Here is a 19,095-nt window from a genome sequence, read left to right as displayed (position 1 = left end):
CAAAAAAAATAATATTCGCGATTTTATTACTCATATAAAACAATGCTTATTATTTTATACAATTATATATTAATTATTATCAATATTCATAACGATATTGTTCCCACTTCTACACACCTTGTGAATCGGTTCGACCGAATTAATACGAAGAATCGGTACAAAAGAACGACTCGTTTGTGAATCGTGAATCGGGCATCGCTATCCATAACCACTACTGCTGACGCATTAGTCACATGACGCGTCGACGTCACGCTATCGTACGCTTTTGGATTCGGGCTGGAGAAGATGGCGGCCTCCTCAGGTTTGTCTCACAATCTCTTCAATCCTCGCCTTGTTCCGCGGCCGCATTTTCATAACAGAACCGCTAACCCCACGTCTCACAAACCCATATACATTATCTGAGAGGTTTGCGGTGCTCAAATATCTTTATTTACTTCACTTAACACAACTGTGTGTGTATTAGCATCGAGCTAACGGCCCACAAACAGACCTTTAGTTTAAAAATAACACACCATATATTTTATATAATCACTCAGTTAATTTTAGGGACAGGCGTGTAGTTTAATTATGCTCCTCTATGGTCAGAAGATATAATTTAAATGCTATAATATGGAGTTGGGCGGGTGTGTCAGTGCTAATGTGAGGCGAGGCGAGGCGGAGCGTTGACGCGCGTGTTGCTGCTGCTTCCGTTTAGTGTCATGACAAAACGGGCCTTTAACTGATGTTTGTGTGTCAAAGCAGACCCTGAGCAGGTTAACAAACCTTTACAGAGTCGTTTAAACATGTTAAATATTATAGAACATTAGCAATGTGCGATTTGGATGTGTAATAGGGATATTTAGGCGCAAATAACGACACCTTTCAGTGCAGTCATTTGCTATCCATATAAATATTGCATTTAAAGTGTATATATGAGGATATAAATTCCGTTCAGGTATATATATATAGATGAGACGGATCTTATATATATAAGATCCGTCTCATTTTAACCAGGGTCATTTTAACCATTTAAATTATATATATATATATATTATACGCACTGGCAGCCAAAAGTTTGGAATAATGTACAGATTTTGCTGTTTCGGAAGGAAATTGGTACTTTAATTCACCAAAGTAGCATTCAGCTGATCACAAAGTATAGTCAGGACATTACTGATGTAAAAAAACAGCACCATCATTATTTGAAAAAAGTCATTTTTGATCAAATCTAGATCGGCCCCATTTCCAGCAGCCCTCACTCCCAACACCTTATCCTTGAGTAATCATGCTAAATTGCTAATTTGGTACTAGAAAATCACTTGCCATTATATCAAACACAGTTGAAAGCTATTTGGTTCATTAAATGAAGCTTAACGTTGTCTTTGTGTTTGTTTTTGAGTTGCCACAGTATGCAATAGACTGGCATGTCTTAAGGTCAATATTAGTTTAAAAATGGCAAAAAAAGAAACAGCTTTCTCTAGAAACTCATCAGTCAATCATTGTTTTGAAGAATGAAGTCTATACAATGCTTGAAATTGCCAAAAAACTGAATATTTCATACAAAGGTGTACACTACAGTCTTCAAAGACAAAGGACAACTGACTCTAACAAGGACAGAAAGAGATGTGGAAGGCCAGATGTACAACTAAACAAGAGGATAAGTACATCAGAGTCTCTAGTTTGAGAAATAGATGCCTCATATGTCCTCAGCTGACAGCTTCATTGAATTCTACCTGCTCAACACTAGTTTCATGTACAACAGTAAAGACAGTAAATCTTGTCTCTCCACTTTTTCCACATCAACGTTTTGGTAAAAAAACCAAAAACCCAACTGTTGATGGCTCGTTGGCATCGGACTGCACAGGTTATTGCACATTTGATACAAGGAGATAGGACAGGGTTGATTTCTCTAGTCTAAATCTAATATGCGCACATTATTATTAATCATGGTCATGAAATCATTTGAGAGACTGGTGTTGGCCCACCTGAAGAACATTACTGGATCCTTTTCAATTTGCTTATCAAGCAAACAGGTCTGTGGATGATGCAGTCAACATGGGATTGCATCATATCCTGCAACATCTGGACAGACCAGAGACATATGCAAGGATCCTTTTTGTGGACTTCAGTTCGGCTTTCAACACCATCATCCCAGCTATACTCCAGAATAAATTACACCAACTCTCTGTTCCCACGTCTATCTGTCAGTGGATTACCAGCTTTCTGACGGACAGGCAGCAGCTAGTGAGACAGGGGCAATTCACTTCCAGCACCTGTACAATCAGCACTGGTGTCCCCCAGGTATGTGTGCGCTCCCCACTACTCTTCTTCCTCTACACCAATGACTGCACAGCAGATGACACTACTGTTATCGGCCTCATCCGAGATGACGATGAGTCTGTATACAGAAGGGAGGTTGAACAGCTGGCTGTCTGGTGCAGTCAAAGCAACCTTGAGATGAACATGCTCAAAACGGTGGAGATGATTGTGGACTTTAGGAGGAACACCCCAACACTGACCCCCTCACCATTCTGAACAGTACTGTGGCAGCAGTGGAGTCATTCAGGTTCCTGGGCACTACCATCTCACAGGATTTGAAGTGGGAGACCCACATTGACTCCATTGTGAAAAAGGCCCAGCAGAGGTTGTACTTCCTTCGCCAGCTGAGGAAATTCAACCTGCCACAGGCACTGCTGATACAGTTTTACTCAGCAGTCATTGAGTCTGTCCTCTGCACTTCATTAACTGTCTGGTTTGGTTCAGCTACGAAATCAGACATCAGAAGACTACAAAGGACTATACACTTCCAGAGTGAGGAAAAAGGCTAGAAAAATCACCCTGCCCACTACCTTTTTGAACTGTTGCATTCTGGCTGACGCTTCAGAGCTCTGAGCACCAGAACCGTCAGGCACAGGAACAGTTTTTTCCCTCAGGCTATCTCATGAACAGTTAAATTGTCCCATTGAGCAATAACTATGTGCAATACGCAGCTTAGTCTTTCTTATATTTATCCAACACATCCAACCTCTTCTGCCATTCCATTTCTCTGAGAAAACAAAACAAAAACATTTGCACTGTACATAACAGATAACAGATTGTATTAGATTTGCACAACCCGTGTGTGTGTGTACGTATGTGTATAATTATTTTTATTATTATCTATGTCTTGCTGCTGTTTTTGTATTGTTGTACACTGGAAGCTCCTGTCACCAAGACAAGTTCCTTGTGTGTGTAAGCATACTTGGCAATAAAGCTGATTCTGATTATTATTTTTGTCTCTGGTTGGTTAGATTATTTTGATTTTAAGGTTTTGGATGACAGGGAGATTACTAATATCAATGTTTTGGTTTAAAAAGTTTCCACTGGGTCAAAACATCATATGTTCCTCAAATAAGAGGTTTGCCTTACGAACAAAATAGGGAAACTGATTTTGCTTTTGTATTGAAATGTTTGTCATCATTCTGAAATTCTGAGTACCAGTATATTTTCTTTGTTGTTATTCTGGCAGTGCAATGCAATTTGTAGCTGGGTAGTTGAAAAATAACATTAATGAACATTATTATTTCTTCAAGATTTTAGCTTAACTTTAGTCATAGACCGCTACATCGGCCAGGTTTGATAAATCGGCCAATATTTGGTCATTTTGTGATTATCTGCATTGGCCAATAACGTTGCTTGCTTAGCCGATTAACAGAAGTGTTAACTTGTGTCAGTTCCAAAAACTACCAGTAGATTTGTCAATGTATAGTCAGCACTTTCTGTTTTCAAGTTTTTGTTATTTTTTTGTTTATACAAATTAGAGTAAATATTGCATAAAACAAGTGTTTGTTTTTCTATAGAAATGTTGTATACATTTGATTTGCTTTTGCTGAACTATTTGGTTTATCGGCATTTATATCAGCCATCCTGCTCTCCAGACATCATTGAAAAGCCCACATCGGTCAACAACCAGATAACGTACAGTATATGTATAAGTGAAAGTGTAAATGGTTCATGGACAAATAAGGTGGTCTGAAGTAATAAAAAACGAAATCTAAAAAAAAAAAAAGAATAATGAAACATTTTTTATAAATATCTTTAATCAAGTCATGAGGGTCTAAAAGGCTGTGTAAGGCAATGTAAACAACAAAATAGCTGCATACGTGTTTATTACACCACGTGACTTTGATGGACAAAAGTTTTTCAAACTTTAGTCATATTTTAAACACTTGTTTCACTGTGGTATTTAATTAATAACGTCTTTTTTTTATTTTTTTTATTCAGCTTTTGATGATACCTCTTTTTTTTTTACCTTCTCTGGACGGTTACATCATGACATTTTTTACTTTTGAAGCCCCAGAAAAAAATATCAACTAAGAAATTCAAATGTAATTTTTATTGTATTTTTGAATGACTTACTAGGACAAAAAAAAATTATATTGTCACTGACCCATATTTCAACTGCTGTAACCATTTTCCACCATTTTATCGCTTGTGCAGTTCACTTAAATAGTCCTGCAGTGTGGCAGATCTGTCAGATCAAAAATGCAAATATACCAAACAGTCTCAAGTAAAATGAAATGTATTATCAAAATGTTGTTTAAAGTAGTTTTAGCTGAAGTGTAGCTTCTGTTAGAGCTTGGCATCATGTTATTTACTCCACTGCAAATAAAACTAAAAGTTTAACTGACTGCTCCTAAAGAGACCACTGTCTTGTTTACTTGTTTCTGAATTATCTTTTGCTTCTTGCAGGAGTTAAAGTTCCTCGTAATTTTCGTTTGTTGGAAGAGCTTGAAGAAGGGCAGAAGGGTGTTGGTGATGGCACAGTGAGTTGGGGTCTGGAGGATGACGAGGACATGACTCTCACACGGTGGACAGGCATGATCATTGGACCTGCGCGAGTATGTTTTCATTTATCACATTAACTGTTAAATACGACAGCGACAATGACGACTGTAACTTTTGTGACAAATTGTTACTTTTTGAATTGTTAATTCTGCCTAAATGATGACCTGGAAATCAGGCTTGTATTTTTGATATTACAAATATCAAACTCCTTTATTGATTGGAAGCATTGAGCACCAACGTGCCTCCATCATACCATCCAACCTTATTCTTGAAACTTGACAGCTGATGGTGTAGATTAAAGGTTTTGGCAAACAATCATGATGAATGATGATAAATTTATATATATATATATATATAACGTGTGTGTGTGTGTGTGTGTGTGTGTGTGTGTGTGTGTGTGTGTGTTGTCAAAAGTACAGGTACTTCGGTACTAAAATAAAATCGGTACTAAAATAAAAAAGATGTAAAGATACCAGTGATTCAACAGTACCGGTAGACTTACTGACACATGACTGCTTTAAAATTTTCACACGCTTATTTGTGCGTGTGCTCGGTTACTCCTTTTACACTGAAACAAGTAATCAAATTAAAATCATGATATGTCCTAGTGTGATTATTAAACCACGAAATGCTGCAATCTTAGTCTGCATTTTAAATGAATGCGTGAAGCCAACCGCTCATACACTGAAAACTCCACAGACTTTGAGAATCATTCATGTTATATGAGAGATGACAGAGCACTAATTCACTGTGAAGCATTATTTTTATATAATTTATATAATTAAATCTCAGCATTTGCGGTTTAACGATCACACTGGGGCATTCAGCGAACTCTTTATCCAGAGAAGTTAAACTTCTGTCAAAAAACACGTCAGAATAAAAGCATGATTTATTCTAAAAGCTAAACGCCTGGAATTGCAACAGAAATATATTAACTGTATAGTAAAATGTAATCCTCACTGGAAATAATAATAATAATAATAAATATAGCTGCAAGCAGCAATGCGGATTCCTCAAAACTGCAAATTATGTAAAAATTGACATGGTAGAGACATGTACTTCACACATGTACACAACATTTCATTAATTTGTTATTAAACATTGCAAGAGTCTTCATATGAACTGGTGGTTGAATCAAAGTATCGGTTTTATGACTAGCGGATTTGTAAAGCATTATTTTAGTGTTAGCGATTAAATAATAGTAAACTGTAATTCTGTCATCTTTTGACATATCAAGGTGAAATTTTGCACAGTTCTTCAGAGTGATGTCATCTTGAATCCTGTTAGGTTGGAAAAAACATTAGTCAAAATGGCATTAGATTTTTTGGACATATGGATATTGAGACAATGTGGACATTTACATATATGCACACCTTTCAGCCATTTTGTATTGTATTCATTTTTGCTAAATATAAAATTGAAAGACATTTATCCTACACTTACATACAGAGTTTCAAGTCAGTTGGAGCTATGGTTCAGGAGGAGTAGATTTTTGTTGTTTTGGACAAATTTGTATTGTACAGGAAAATCCATCATGGCGGACTTTATGGGTTCTAGAGGCTTTTTTGTTCCTCATGAGAAATGAGACACATATACCTGGTTTCAGAAACTTTGGACTTATGGGGTGCAAATGGCATCACTTTGAAAATGGACAAATTGGGGCGTGGACTGTAGCGCCAACTATAGGCTCACGTGGGCCATTTTTGGTGTGGTAGATACTCGTGGCCTGTAGTATCAATGTGCCAAATTTCAAAACTTTTTACCAAGGAGATCTTGAGTTATTTGGCAATTTAGAGCTACAGGAATAATAATAAGAATACTAACAAAAACAAATGGTTTCCTCCTACTGGAGGAATCCTAATAATAAATAATGATTAATGAATAATGATTGTAATTATAATAATAGAAATTAAACTATATATCACAAGCAGGAGTGCTTTTGTACTGAATTAAAGTTTTTAAAAAAATGCAATGTTATGTTAAGTAAATGTTCTTTTTTACTTGTTAAACATTTTTAAAAGTTTAAGGAAAATTTTATTAGACACTATTTTGATAATGAAATTAAATTTTAAAACATGGAAATCTGGAATTTTTTTTAATTTTTTTATATAAAGTAAAAAAGATTTTGTGAAATATAAAACCGATTTCATTAGTGCCTTGCTTTAAAACAAACAAGTGTTAGAAATTTTGACGGAAACATGCATATCTTTTAATTTATTATTTACATTGAAATTAAACTTTAAATAGGCTAAAGGAGTGTGTTCAATAGCACATTATCATATAAGCAAATTTTTTTCTGTGGTATCAAAATTGGTATAGAGAACCGTGAAATTTCACTGGTATCAGTACAAACTACTGAAGTTTTGGTACTGTGACAACACTATATATAACACTATCCAATTTTAACGGACTTGGACATGTCACGGACTCGAGTGCATTTTTACTCTGACTCGATTCTTTCGGACTTTTTGATGATCGGAGTCCATGGCATTTGTGATGCAATGAAAGAAAAACAAACAAAGAAATAATGTAACATAGGGTGACCATGCGTCCTCTTTTACCCCAGACATGTCCTCTTTTTCAGACCTGAAAAAAGCATCCGGCCAGGATTTCAAAATTGCCTCTAAATGTCCGGGATTTGGCTTTGTCTTCATATTGATGTGCTCTCTACAGTTAGTACTATCATACATTCTGTGTATTTGATACTGCGCATCAGTTCATGCGGATATGTCCTTACGTGTGTTATTCTGGCTGAGAGCAGCAGCGCGCACTCAAAAGTATTTTCTCTCTCTCGCCCACGCGTGGTTGTTCTGCTCAGTACAATTGTACAGAGGGGTAATCTGAGTTACCGTAGCCTTTCTGTCAGCTCGAACCAGTCTGGCCATTCTCTCATCAACAAGGCGTTTCCGTGCATAGAACTGCCGTCACTGGATATTTTTTGTTTTTCGCACCATTCTCTTTACACTCTAGAGACTGTTGTGCGTGAAAATCCCAGGAGATCAGCAGTTACAGAAATACTCAAATCAGCCCGTCTGGCACCAACTATCATGCCACGGTCCAAATCACTGAGATCACATTTTTCCCCATTCTGATGGTTGATGTGAACATTAACTGAAGCTCTTGACCCATATATGCATGGTTTTATACATTACACTGCTACCACATGATTGGCTGATTAGATAATCGCATGAATAAGTTGATGTACAGGTGTACCTAATAAAGTGGCCGGTGAGTGTATATCGCTGCTTCTTGCTGGCTTAAAAATAGCATTATTGCTGCTGCCATGCAGTTTTTCAGGGAGTTATTTTAACTAAATGACCTATTAACCAGATACAAAATTTCTAAACAAAATGTGATATATATACACATACATATGCACACACACACACAGTTGACGTCAGAAGTACATTTAAACTTAGTTTATAACAATTCCTGTCATTTAATTTTAGAAAACATTCCCTGTCTGTGGTCAGTTAGGATCACTATTTTAAGAATGTGAAATGTCAGAATAATAGTAGAGAGAATTATTTATTTCAGCTTTTATTTCATCACATTCCCAATGGGTCAGAAGTTTACATACATTTTGTTAGTATTTGGTAGCATTGCCTTTAAATTGTTTAACTTGGGCTAAACGTTTTGGGTAGCTTTCATTAAGCTTCTCACAAAAAGTTGCTGGAATTTTGGCCCATTCCTCCTGAAACAACTGGTGTAACTGAGTCAGGTTTGTAGGCCTCCTTGCTTGCACACACTTTTCCAGTTCTGCCCAAATATTTTCTATCGGATTGAGCTCAGGGCTTTGAGATGGCCACTCCAATACCTTGACTTTGTTGTCCTTAAGCCATTTTGCCACAACTTTGGAGGTATGCTTGGGGTCATTGTCCATTTGGAAGACCCATTTGCGACCAAACTTTAACTTCCTGGCTGATTTCTTGAGATGTTGCTTCAATATATCCACATCATTTTCATTCCTCATGATGCCATCTATTTTGTGAAGTGCATCAGTCTCTCCTGCAGCAAAACACCCCCACAACATGATGCTGCCACCCCCATGCTTCATGGTTGGGATGGTGTTCTTCAACTTGCAAGACTCACCCTTTTTCCTCCAAACATAACAATGGTCATTATGGCCAAACAGTTACATTTTTGTTTCATCAGACCAGAGGACATTTCTCCAAAAAGTAAGATCTTTGTCCCCATGTGCACTTGCAAACTGTAGTCTGGCTTTTTTATGGCGGTTTTGGAGCAGTGGCTTCTTCCAGGCTGAGCAGCTTTTCAGGTTATGTCGATATAGGACTCGTTTTACTGTGGATATAGATACTTGTCTATCAGTTTCCTCCAGCATCTTCACAAGGTCCTTTGCTGTTGTTCTGGGATTGATTTGCACTTTTCACACCAAACAGCGTTCATCTCTAGGAGACAGAATGCATCTCATTCCTGAGTGGTATGATGGCTGCATGGTCCCATAGTGTTTATACTTGCATACTATTGTTTGTACAGATGAATGTGGTACATTCAGGCATTTGGAAATTGCTCCTAATAATGAACCAGAATTGTGGAGGTCCACAATTTTTTTTTCTGTGGTCTTGGCTGATTTCTTTTGATTTTCCCATGATGTCAAGCAAAGAGGCACTGAGTTTGAAGGTAGGCCTTAAAATACATCCACAGGTACACCTCTAATTCAGTACACCTCCTATCAGAAGCTAATTGTCTAAAGGCTTGACATCATTTTCTGGAATTTTCCAAGCTGCTTAAAGGCACAGTTAAGTCATTGTGTGTAAACTTCTGACCACTGGAATTGTGATTATAGTCAGTTAATTTTTTTTTTTCTCTTTTCTTGTTTTTTTTTTCAGGAAAAGACACTAGATTGAGGATAATTGCTTTTAAATGTAGTTTTAGTTTTAGGGAACCTGTTAAACCAGGGTTCCCAATGTCATTTTCCAGGAATTTCCAGGCCTGGAAAAGTAATGGAAATAAATAAAATGTTAAAAACTCATAGAAACTTCATTTAGTAAATATAATTTTTTTCTTGTCATGCTCAGCGCTACAATTTTTTTTAATCAGTCATGTCATGCAAAGTAAATGAACTGGTCAAAAGGTGTGGGAACCCTGTAAACTCTTTGATCTTGTTGCCACTAGCGTGATCTAAAGTGGAACAAAAAGCTATTAAATGGAACCCTGCTGCTTCCTGCTTGAATAGCTTCATAGGTGCATAGGTCTGTTCTCTTAATGAGTAGTTCAGTTCACGTTTAATTTCCCATTTGCATTTCAGCTCTAAATTTTGACCTTTTGTTATTTTTCAGACTAATTACGAAAACAGGATATACAGCCTGAAAGTGGAGTGCGGACCTAAATACCCCGAAGTACCACCGACTGTTAGATTTGTAACAAAAATTAGCATGAATGGAATAAATAATTCCAATGGGATGGTAAGTGCAATCATCTTTATAACACATCATTTTGAGCATCCTCTTAATTTGGACTAAAGTCATTTGCAACAGCATATTGCCCATGTAATTAAATGTTTTAATGTTAAATTGTTATATAATAATATAATTATTTAAATAATGATGCTGCAGTGCTTTCAGAGTGACATCCAATGGTACTTGGGTCAGTATTGCAGAGGAGGGAGCATTTTTCAGAGTGTATTAACAAAAAATCAAACCATAATTTAATCTGAAACACTTCTGCTGAAGTGGTTTGCAGCTGAAAACAGGACTGAAAAGAATCCACTGTAAAGTAGCAGCTGTTTATTACATCACAGAGGATTGTTGTATCATTGAAACCTATTTGGTCATAATTATTCTTAAGGTTTGGTAAAAATATGTCATACACTGTGGGAAATTGAGTCATGATCTTTAAAATGCATGATCTGAAGTCAGAAATGTTTTTCTGGTAGAATTATATTGGTAAGAGAGTAACTAGATTATTGGAACAAATGCACGCTACCATAAATTGTAATGCTCCATCAATTCACTACCTACTAGGTAAATTTCAGTGGGGCAGTTTAATAATGTCACCCTGCGAAAAAGTGGAGAGAAAAAAAAAAAAATATAGAGCCTGTTTGTACATCCCTAACAAAATGTGTTACCCGCAATTTTGAAAGCCAAAGTACTAATTTAGTAGTCAAAATGATACCACAGCATACTGCTAAATCCTGTGGTCACACTGTTGTTGGTCCTGAAAAAGTTTAGGATGTTGAAATGTTACAGAGAAATGATTTGTTTCAGAGCAAGCATTTTTTTCCTGTTCCAAGTTTAAACTTTGGTCTGCTTTAGAAAGTTGGCATGTTTTGTTTGGCAAGAAAATTTCCTAGCCAGAACTTATTTTTTTCCTAAATCAATGTTCTGGGTTCAATATAAGTGAAGCTCTGTCCACAGCATTTGTGGTATAATGGTGATTTAACACCTGAAAAAATTGTAGACTTTTTTCCCCTTTTTTTTGAAAGTCAAAAATCACTTACAGTAACACACTTAAGCCCTATTCAGATGGCAATTGTTTCTCAGGGTGATGTCTGTAAAAGTAAATTTTTATGGCTCTGTGAGAAAACTCATGCGTTCGGATGACAGTTAAATCATGGAGGACGAGCAAGACTTTTTGTTGATCACATGATTGCAGTTGCGCTTCAATCCACAAACTGTGTCGTCTGTATTTGCGTTTAAATATGTTTGGAGTTACACTAAAGTGAAAATAAAATTAAAGCATGAGGGAACCACTCTGCGGAAATTTACAGTGTACATTTTCACATACGGAGCAAGCCAAAATTCTTGCGAAGAGCAATTAAACAAATCAAGAAACTGTAGGGACAAGACTGTTTATCAACGCAGCCAAATAAATCTGTCAATAGGGGTACACGTTTCATCACCTGCATCACTTCAGTTGTGCCGCTTGCGCGCTCTCTCCTAAGTGCACGCAAGGCGATATAGAAGCTGCACATATCAAGGACAGTAAAGATAGTTAAAATGACATTTGAGGAGCTATGGTAAAAATGTTTTTCTTACGTTTTATCTATCAAAATGACGGACATCATTTGAGATTATCTGTGAGTGTTTAAAAAGTGGAGGTGGAAATTAAACCTTTTAAATAAGAGACATTAACCCAGCAACTTTTCTGGGACTACTCGAACTGTATAAACGAGTAGTCATGCAAGCCCTCTGTATAAATGTATATAGTAAACGTTTCTACATTAAAATGTGATATATTAAAATTTTACTACATTGCTGCCATAATAATGGACCATCTCAAAAGTTTGTGATCTGGCTCTCGTTTATCTTTCCCTTCTACTTAAGAGTTCGCACTCACTGTGGTGGAGCGGCAACTTAATTTTATTATTGTGAATTATTTAAAAAATTTCTGTTACACGATCCTCCAACTTTCACAACTGTCCATTACCGCCAGAGCTGTTACCACATGCAGCACAAACGTAGGGCACTTAGCAGTGGTCAAAGAGGATTTCCAAAACGGCTTTTGGATTATAAACTCAGAGATGTAGATTCGGACAGTAATTAAATTACCACACAACCTTAGTGTTTGTCAAAAAACAGTAGGTAATTTGGCCGGGAATTTTCTCGTGGGAGGTGGAAGAAAAACACGACATTTTTGATTTGGACAACAATAAAATGACTGAGAACCCCCTGTAAATGCTGGAATTACCTCTCATCCCCATGTAAAATAATTGCCATCCGTATAGGGCTTTACAATGCATATTAATTGTTCCAGAGGGAACGTGAAGAAATGTGAAGTTTGATATATTGTTGAAGCACTAACATGAATTTATCAATAAAATCCTATTTATTTGAGCTGTAAAGTTGTCTAAATCATCCTTTTTGAGGTGGGACTATTTTTGTAAGTGGATGAAGTTCTGGTTATCCGTTACTGATGTAGTTCCTGTGGGTGAAATTTGCTCCTTGTAAATCGTACTTTACAGACAGTAACGTCTCATCACTTTCAGAAGTAAAAAATGCATCTTGAGGCACCTGCATTCTACTTTATTCGTGGTGCTCTGTCAAACTTTTTTAGCATTAGAACTAGTGCTGTTGATTTATTAATTAATTGTGATTGATTATATAAAAAATAACGGCTTAAAGAAATAACTAAATTAATCTTTCGCCCGGGCCATAATAAGGAATTTTCCTACCATCGTAGCAGTTTAAGCTTAAAGTACCACATTTGTTTATACGAATCTCAGTCAGCAGAGGGCAGTAAGCGCAACTCTAGCTCTACAGGCAACGCACAGCTGTACACACAACAAACCACGGAAGACAGCTCGAGGACGCGTTCTTGCGTTCAAACACAGCTGGACAAAGCGCAACTCTGAATGCAGAGGTCTCGAGACTGCAGGGGTCTTGTATTTTTTCTTGTATTGTAAGTTTCAAACTACGTTTAACTTGACACAGTGCACTAAAAACGCTGTTTATTATGCAATGCTTAAATGGGCTATTTATTTGGAGACCTTTCTCTGCAAATATTGATATGAGATTAATGTGATGTATTTAACTTGATTAAAAGTTTTCATTGATTGACAGCCCTAGTTAGAACACGTTCGGACAGTAAGTAATTCTATAACACCATTCTCATGCCAACACATATTGTTTAAAGGCCAAAGTATACCTTGGTTTTCCCGCATGACGCAAATTTCGTCATCGCCACAGTACATGCGCAGACTATTTTTTTTCTAGACATTCAGACAGTCCGCATCTTTGTGTGTCCTTGGTAAATGCACCTGGTGTTGACTGCGTTAAAAGAGGATCACAAAGCAGACAACGTGCACGTGCATTAAATGCATCAATATGGGCTCGAGAAAGAACAGCACGTGGAACAATCGAGTATACGCTAGCCTTGTGTCTTGTGGCTATACTTTGGAAACAATGTGCACTTCAGTGTTTACTGTCTGACCCCATGCAATTCCATTGTAAGTGCGCTACTGTAACTGTGGTTGTTGCTTTTTATTTTTAAACTAAGGAATGAGTCAAAATGATTTTCTGTGGTTAGAAACATTATGCCACAGATGCTGTCGATAGAGCTGAACTACTGGTATTGAACCCAGAACATTCTTTTAATAAATCCTTTTTATCCTTTTATATGAGTTTATTTTTGTGGCAGATTATTAGTGCAACATAAAGACTGTAGCCATGTTCAAATGAAGTATGCAACTCACAGAGTGAGCCACTCTGTAACTACATAACTCACCTCTGCATGTCCCCTCCCTTTCTTTCTCTTCTGTCGTTACAGGTGGATGCACGTAGCATACCAATTCTAGCAAAATGGCAAAACTCATATAGCATTAAAGTCGTTCTTCAAGAGCTAAGGCGTCTTATGATGTCCAAAGAGAATATGAAGCTTCCTCAACCACCGGAAGGCCAGACATACAGCAATTAATTGTAAATGATTGTGACCCTCTGTCTTAAACCTTACTCTCTTAGAAATGTCTTGTAAATCACCAGAAAACAAAACAAAATCATTTATTGCTCACTCCACTGTCAAAACAGTCTCCGCTGCAGGAGCAAGATTGGACATTTCTAATAGTTTAGCTTGAGAAACCAAGAAAGGAAAATGTCTATAATGTGTTGGCACCATGTTCAATTGTATTTTAATATTGCGAGTGCACAAATCTCTTCCAGTAACGTTACATCGATCACGAGCTTTATGTTGAACTGAATCCTGTCTGCATAGACGCAGAAGGCATGTTAGAACTGTGAGGTTTATATTGATCTATACATATTAAGTTTTAAGTGACTGGACACCAAAACAAGAAATTAGGATGCATATATGACGGCATGCTTATTAAAGTGAAAATGAAAAAGCACCTGAATTGTTTGTTTACTGAATTTATTTTGTGTATCTGAACCCCTCACTGATAATATTGTTAAGGGTCCTAAAAGTGTGCCTGTAGTCTACTAGTAGTATTGCAGAGGGGTGTGAGTGGTTCTGAACTCTCTTCTTTTTTTGTTTTTATTTTTAATGTCTGTATTTGACACAATGGCAGTTTGTTTCAGCGTGGAAGCTCTTAACTTGTACACGGATGCTTTGTTCTTTTCTCAAATCAAACCATGCACTTAACATGTTGGGTGCATTAAAATGTGACTCTCCAATCCACTGTCAGACTCTGTTTGTATATCACCACAGAAATATGCTGAGATGTTACAAAACAGCAAACCCTTGCCATTCAGGCACGAGATATATTCAAATCACATGAATCATTTGATTTGAATCACACAGCCTAACTCGGTGTTCGTTAATTGTACACCAAACTAAACCTAAACGTTCCAGTAAAAGCTCACAGAGATGCATTTCATGCCAGTGCCAATTAACTGATCAAGAGAATAAATGCAACAAGTTCTTAGTGTGTTGTGGTATATAAAATGTAACTTCCTAAACGCATGTATTACATTTTCTTTTTATTTTGATGAGCTGCAACATGTATACACTGCTGTTTTAAATACATTTTAAGGTGACGTACTGTGAAAATCCCATTAAAGAGTGAGTTTGGAAGGTGTTCTCATTAAGGTTAGGTTTTTTGAATCACTTTGTGTAAATGGTGAGGTTTTGCTGTACAAAACTTGCCCTTGCTTAACCACAGTGCTTTAAAACCACCTATAACTGCAATGGCATGCTGTTATGTAGCTATCATTACAACAAATTATTACTTCAGTAATTCGCTGTTATAATCCTTAGGTACTCTAACAAAGTTAATAATTGTAATTCCAGTGAATGGTAGGGGTTTGTTGGACTGTTCCTTTATGCTTCGGTTATGACAATTTCACTAAAATCTTCATTAGCAAAACAAATAGGCTGGTCATTGTGCAAATTAATATATGTAGTGGCAATTTCTTATGGCCTCGACATTTTTCAGAGCCACGTATAAATCACTCTGCTTTTGATTGACTTGTGTAATGCATCTAAGAAACATGTTTCCTCCCTGTTCGTTTTGTTTTGTTTCTTTTTTTATTTAAAAAAAAGACATATAATCAAATTAAGTTGAATTTGTGACACCGGGGCCATGTTCAGAATAATAAAACAAACATTGTGGAACACACACTGCTCTTACTCTGGTTATTTTATTGCAGGGTACTTAGAGAATATTGAAACATTTATTCCAAAAATGTAATTAATAGGAAGTTGCTCGATGAGAGCAATTTCATTTCAGGTTCTCCAGGTACATTTTTTTCTCTCTCTCTCTATTTGTTAGATGCAGTTGACTCGTTTTGGCAGTGTTTTCGGCAGATTTCTTTATGTGTAATGAAATTGACACATTTTATGGCTTGGCTAGGGCAGTCATTGTCTTAAGTCTGAGACATTTAAGCTTTGGAAAACTGCCATAGCGGCATATTTAGATCATTGTTCTTTTGTAAGTATAAGCCCCATTTGGTTGGTTTTAGGCCTTTGGTCCATCGAGTCCACATTCTCTTTCAAATTCTCTTGTATGCATTCATTTTATCTTCTATTGCGCCATTAAACTTTGTTTCTGAGCTTTGTTGACTCTTTTACACTTGAAGGGCTAACATACTCTGATCTTCAGATTTACCAGAAGAATGGTGGATCCTAGCAAGACCTTTTAAATATGTTCTATGTATATTTTTCAAATGGAAGTTATGTAGTTTAGTCATAATAATAATAATAAATGTTATTTATAGGTGCCTTTCAAGACTCTCAAGGACACCTTACAGACAAAGTTTACAATAAGAGAACATAAAAGATAAATACAAATAAAAAATGTGCATTATCATAGGAATAAATACCTTCATAAATAAGTGTTATTTGTAGTAAGCTAATTTAAAAAGGTGGGTTTTGAGGAGGGACCTGAAAGTGGAAAGACGATCACAATTATGGATATCTGGTGGTAAAGAGTTCCAGAGTCGTGGAAAAGCACTGCTAAAGGATCTGGACCCCATAGAACCGAAGGTATCACAAGAGAGAGAGAGAAACAGGATCTAAGAGTGCAGGTAGGACAATATACAGTTGTGCTCAAAAGTTTGCACACCCTGGCAGAAATTGTGAAATTTTGCCATTGATTTTGAAAATATGACTGATCATGTCTTTTATTTAAGGATAGTGATCATATGAAGCCATTTATTATCACATAATTGTTTGGCTCCTTTTTAAATCATAATGATAACAGAAATCACCCAAATGGCCCTGATCAAAAGTTTATATACCCTTGAATGTTTGGCCTTGTTACAGACACACAAGGTGACACACACAGCTTTAAATGGCAATTAAAGTTTAATTTCCCCTCACCTGTGGCTTTTTAAATTGCAATTAGTGTCTGTATAAATAGTCAATGAGTTTGTTAGCTCTCACGTGGATGCACTAGATACTGAGCCATGGGGAGCAGAAAAGAACCGTCAAAAGACCTGCGTAACAAGGTAATGGAACTTTATAAAGATGGAAAAGGATATAAAAAGATATCCAAAGCCTTGAAAATGCCAGTCAGTTCTGTTCAATCACTTATTAAGAAGTGGAAAATTCGGGGATCTCTTGATACCAAGCCAAGGTCAGGTAGACCAAGAAAGATTTCAGCCACAACTGCCAGAAGAATTGTTCGGGATACAAAGAAAAACCCACAGGTAACCTCAGGAGAAATACAGGCTGCTCTGGAAAAAGACGGTGTGGTTTTTTTCAAGGAGCACAATATGACGATACTTGAACAAAAGTGAGCTGCATGGTCGAGTTGCCAGAAAGAAGCCTTTACTGCACCAATGCCACAAATGACAACACCTTGACACGCCTCACAGCTTCTGACACACTGTAATTTGGAGTGACGAGACCAAAATAGAGCTTTATGGTCACAACCATAAGCACTATGTTTGGAGAGGGGTCAGCAAGTCCTATAGTGAAAAGAATACCATCCCCACTGTGAAGCATGGTGGTGGTGGCTCACTGATGTTTTGGGGGTGTGTGAGCTCTAAAGGCACGGGGAATCCTGTGAAAATTGATGGCAAGATGAATGCAGCATGTTATCAGAAAATACTGGCAGACAATTTGCATTCTTCTGCACGAAAGCTGCGCATGGGACGCTCTTGGACTTTCCAGCACGACAATGACCCTAAGCACAAGGCCAAGTTGACCCTCCAGTGGTTACAGCAGAAACAGGTGAAGGTTCTGGAGTGGCCATCACAGTCTCCTGACCTTAATATCATCGAGCCACTCTGGGGAGATCTCAAACATGCGGTTCATGCAAGACGACCAAAGACTTTGCATGACCTGGAGGCATTTTGCCAAGATAAATGGGCAGCTATACCACCTGCAAGAATTTGGGGCCTCATAGACAACTATTACAAAAGACTGCACGCTGTCATTGATGCTAAATGGGGCAATACACAGTATTAAGAACTAAGGGTATGCAGACTTTTGAACAGGGGTCATTTAATTTTTTCTTTGTTGCTATGTTTTGTTTTATGATTGTGCCATTCTGTTACAACCTACAGTTGAATATCAATCCCATAAGAAATACAAGAAATGTGTTTTGCCTGCTCACTCATGTTTTCTTTCAAAATGGTACATATATTACCAATTCTCCAAGGGTATGAAAACTTTTAAGCACAACTGTATATGAAGAAGATCGAGAAGACAGGAAGGTGCTAGGCTATGAAATGCCTTGAAGGTCAATAACAGAATTTTGTAATCAATATGAAATTTAACAGGGAGCCAGTGAAGTTGTTGGAGAATAGGACTTATATGGACAGAGTTTGAGGTTTGTGAAATAATCCATGCAGCTGAGTTTTGTACCAGCTGTAATTTATGCTGAAGTTTTTGTGGTAGACCAAATAGAAGGGAATTACAATAATCCAAGCGGGACGTGACCAGAGCATGTACGAGAGTGGCAGTGCTGTGAGTTGAGAGGGAGGGGCGAAGAAGATTTATGTTGTGCAAGTGGAAATAAGCAGACCGGATAATATTATTTACATGTGCTGTATGAAAGACAGCGTAAACACATTTGTCCTGTGAAAAAGTGCAGGGGATGAACTATGGTTTTATTATTTATGAAGGGGACATGTCTCCTACATCCCCCGTGTATTCTACGCTCATGATGATAATAGGGAAATAGGGTATGTTCTTTACAATAAAATCATCAGCCTTATAAAATAGTAAAGTGCACATGTAAGCCACACTTAAAATTGTATGAATGTCGTTGCATTAGTTAAATACGGAGCCCTTAGAAAATACTTTTGTGTTCCCTCACAAAAAGTTTTGCATTAACTTGCAATAGCTTTATCCATCTCTTTCGAAAGTTGACTATGATTTTTACTACAGTAATCATAGTTGAACTATGGTATTTTAGTAAAACCATAC

The 19,095-nt window shown here is 37.0% G+C and overlaps 1 protein-coding gene across 1 annotated transcript; it reads left to right on the top strand.

The window, feature by feature from the left end:
• Window positions 1–229: 229 nt before the first annotated feature.
• Window positions 230–15,838, top strand: LOC127434409 (ubiquitin-conjugating enzyme E2 variant 2). The gene is made up of 4 exons (XM_051687135.1): window positions 230–301; window positions 4,711–4,859; window positions 10,107–10,232; window positions 14,035–15,838. The coding sequence occupies exons 1-4, from the start codon at window positions 286–288 to the stop codon at window positions 14,179–14,181; spliced, it is 438 nt and encodes a 145-aa protein (XP_051543095.1). The 5' UTR covers window positions 230–285; the 3' UTR covers window positions 14,182–15,838.
• The last annotated feature ends 3,257 nt before the right edge of the window (window positions 15,839–19,095 follow it).

This window comes from Myxocyprinus asiaticus, chromosome 44, assembly GCF_019703515.2.
Source record: "Myxocyprinus asiaticus isolate MX2 ecotype Aquarium Trade chromosome 44, UBuf_Myxa_2, whole genome shotgun sequence".
Lineage (NCBI taxonomy): Eukaryota > Metazoa > Chordata > Actinopteri > Cypriniformes > Catostomidae > Myxocyprinus > Myxocyprinus asiaticus.
The sequence above is the reverse complement of the archived record's forward strand: the minus strand, read 5'-3'. Positions and strand labels throughout refer to the sequence as shown.

What these genes read in the sequence shown, in the direction of transcription:
- LOC127434409 (XM_051687135.1), top strand. An exon ending in TGATCATTGGACCTGCGCGA is followed by an intron (nt 4,860 to 10,106) that starts GTATGTTTTCAT and finishes GTTATTTTTCAG; the next exon opens with ACTAATTACGAAAACAGGAT. An exon ending in TAAATAATTCCAATGGGATG is followed by an intron (nt 10,233 to 14,034) that starts GTAAGTGCAATC and finishes CTGTCGTTACAG; the next exon opens with GTGGATGCACGTAGCATACC.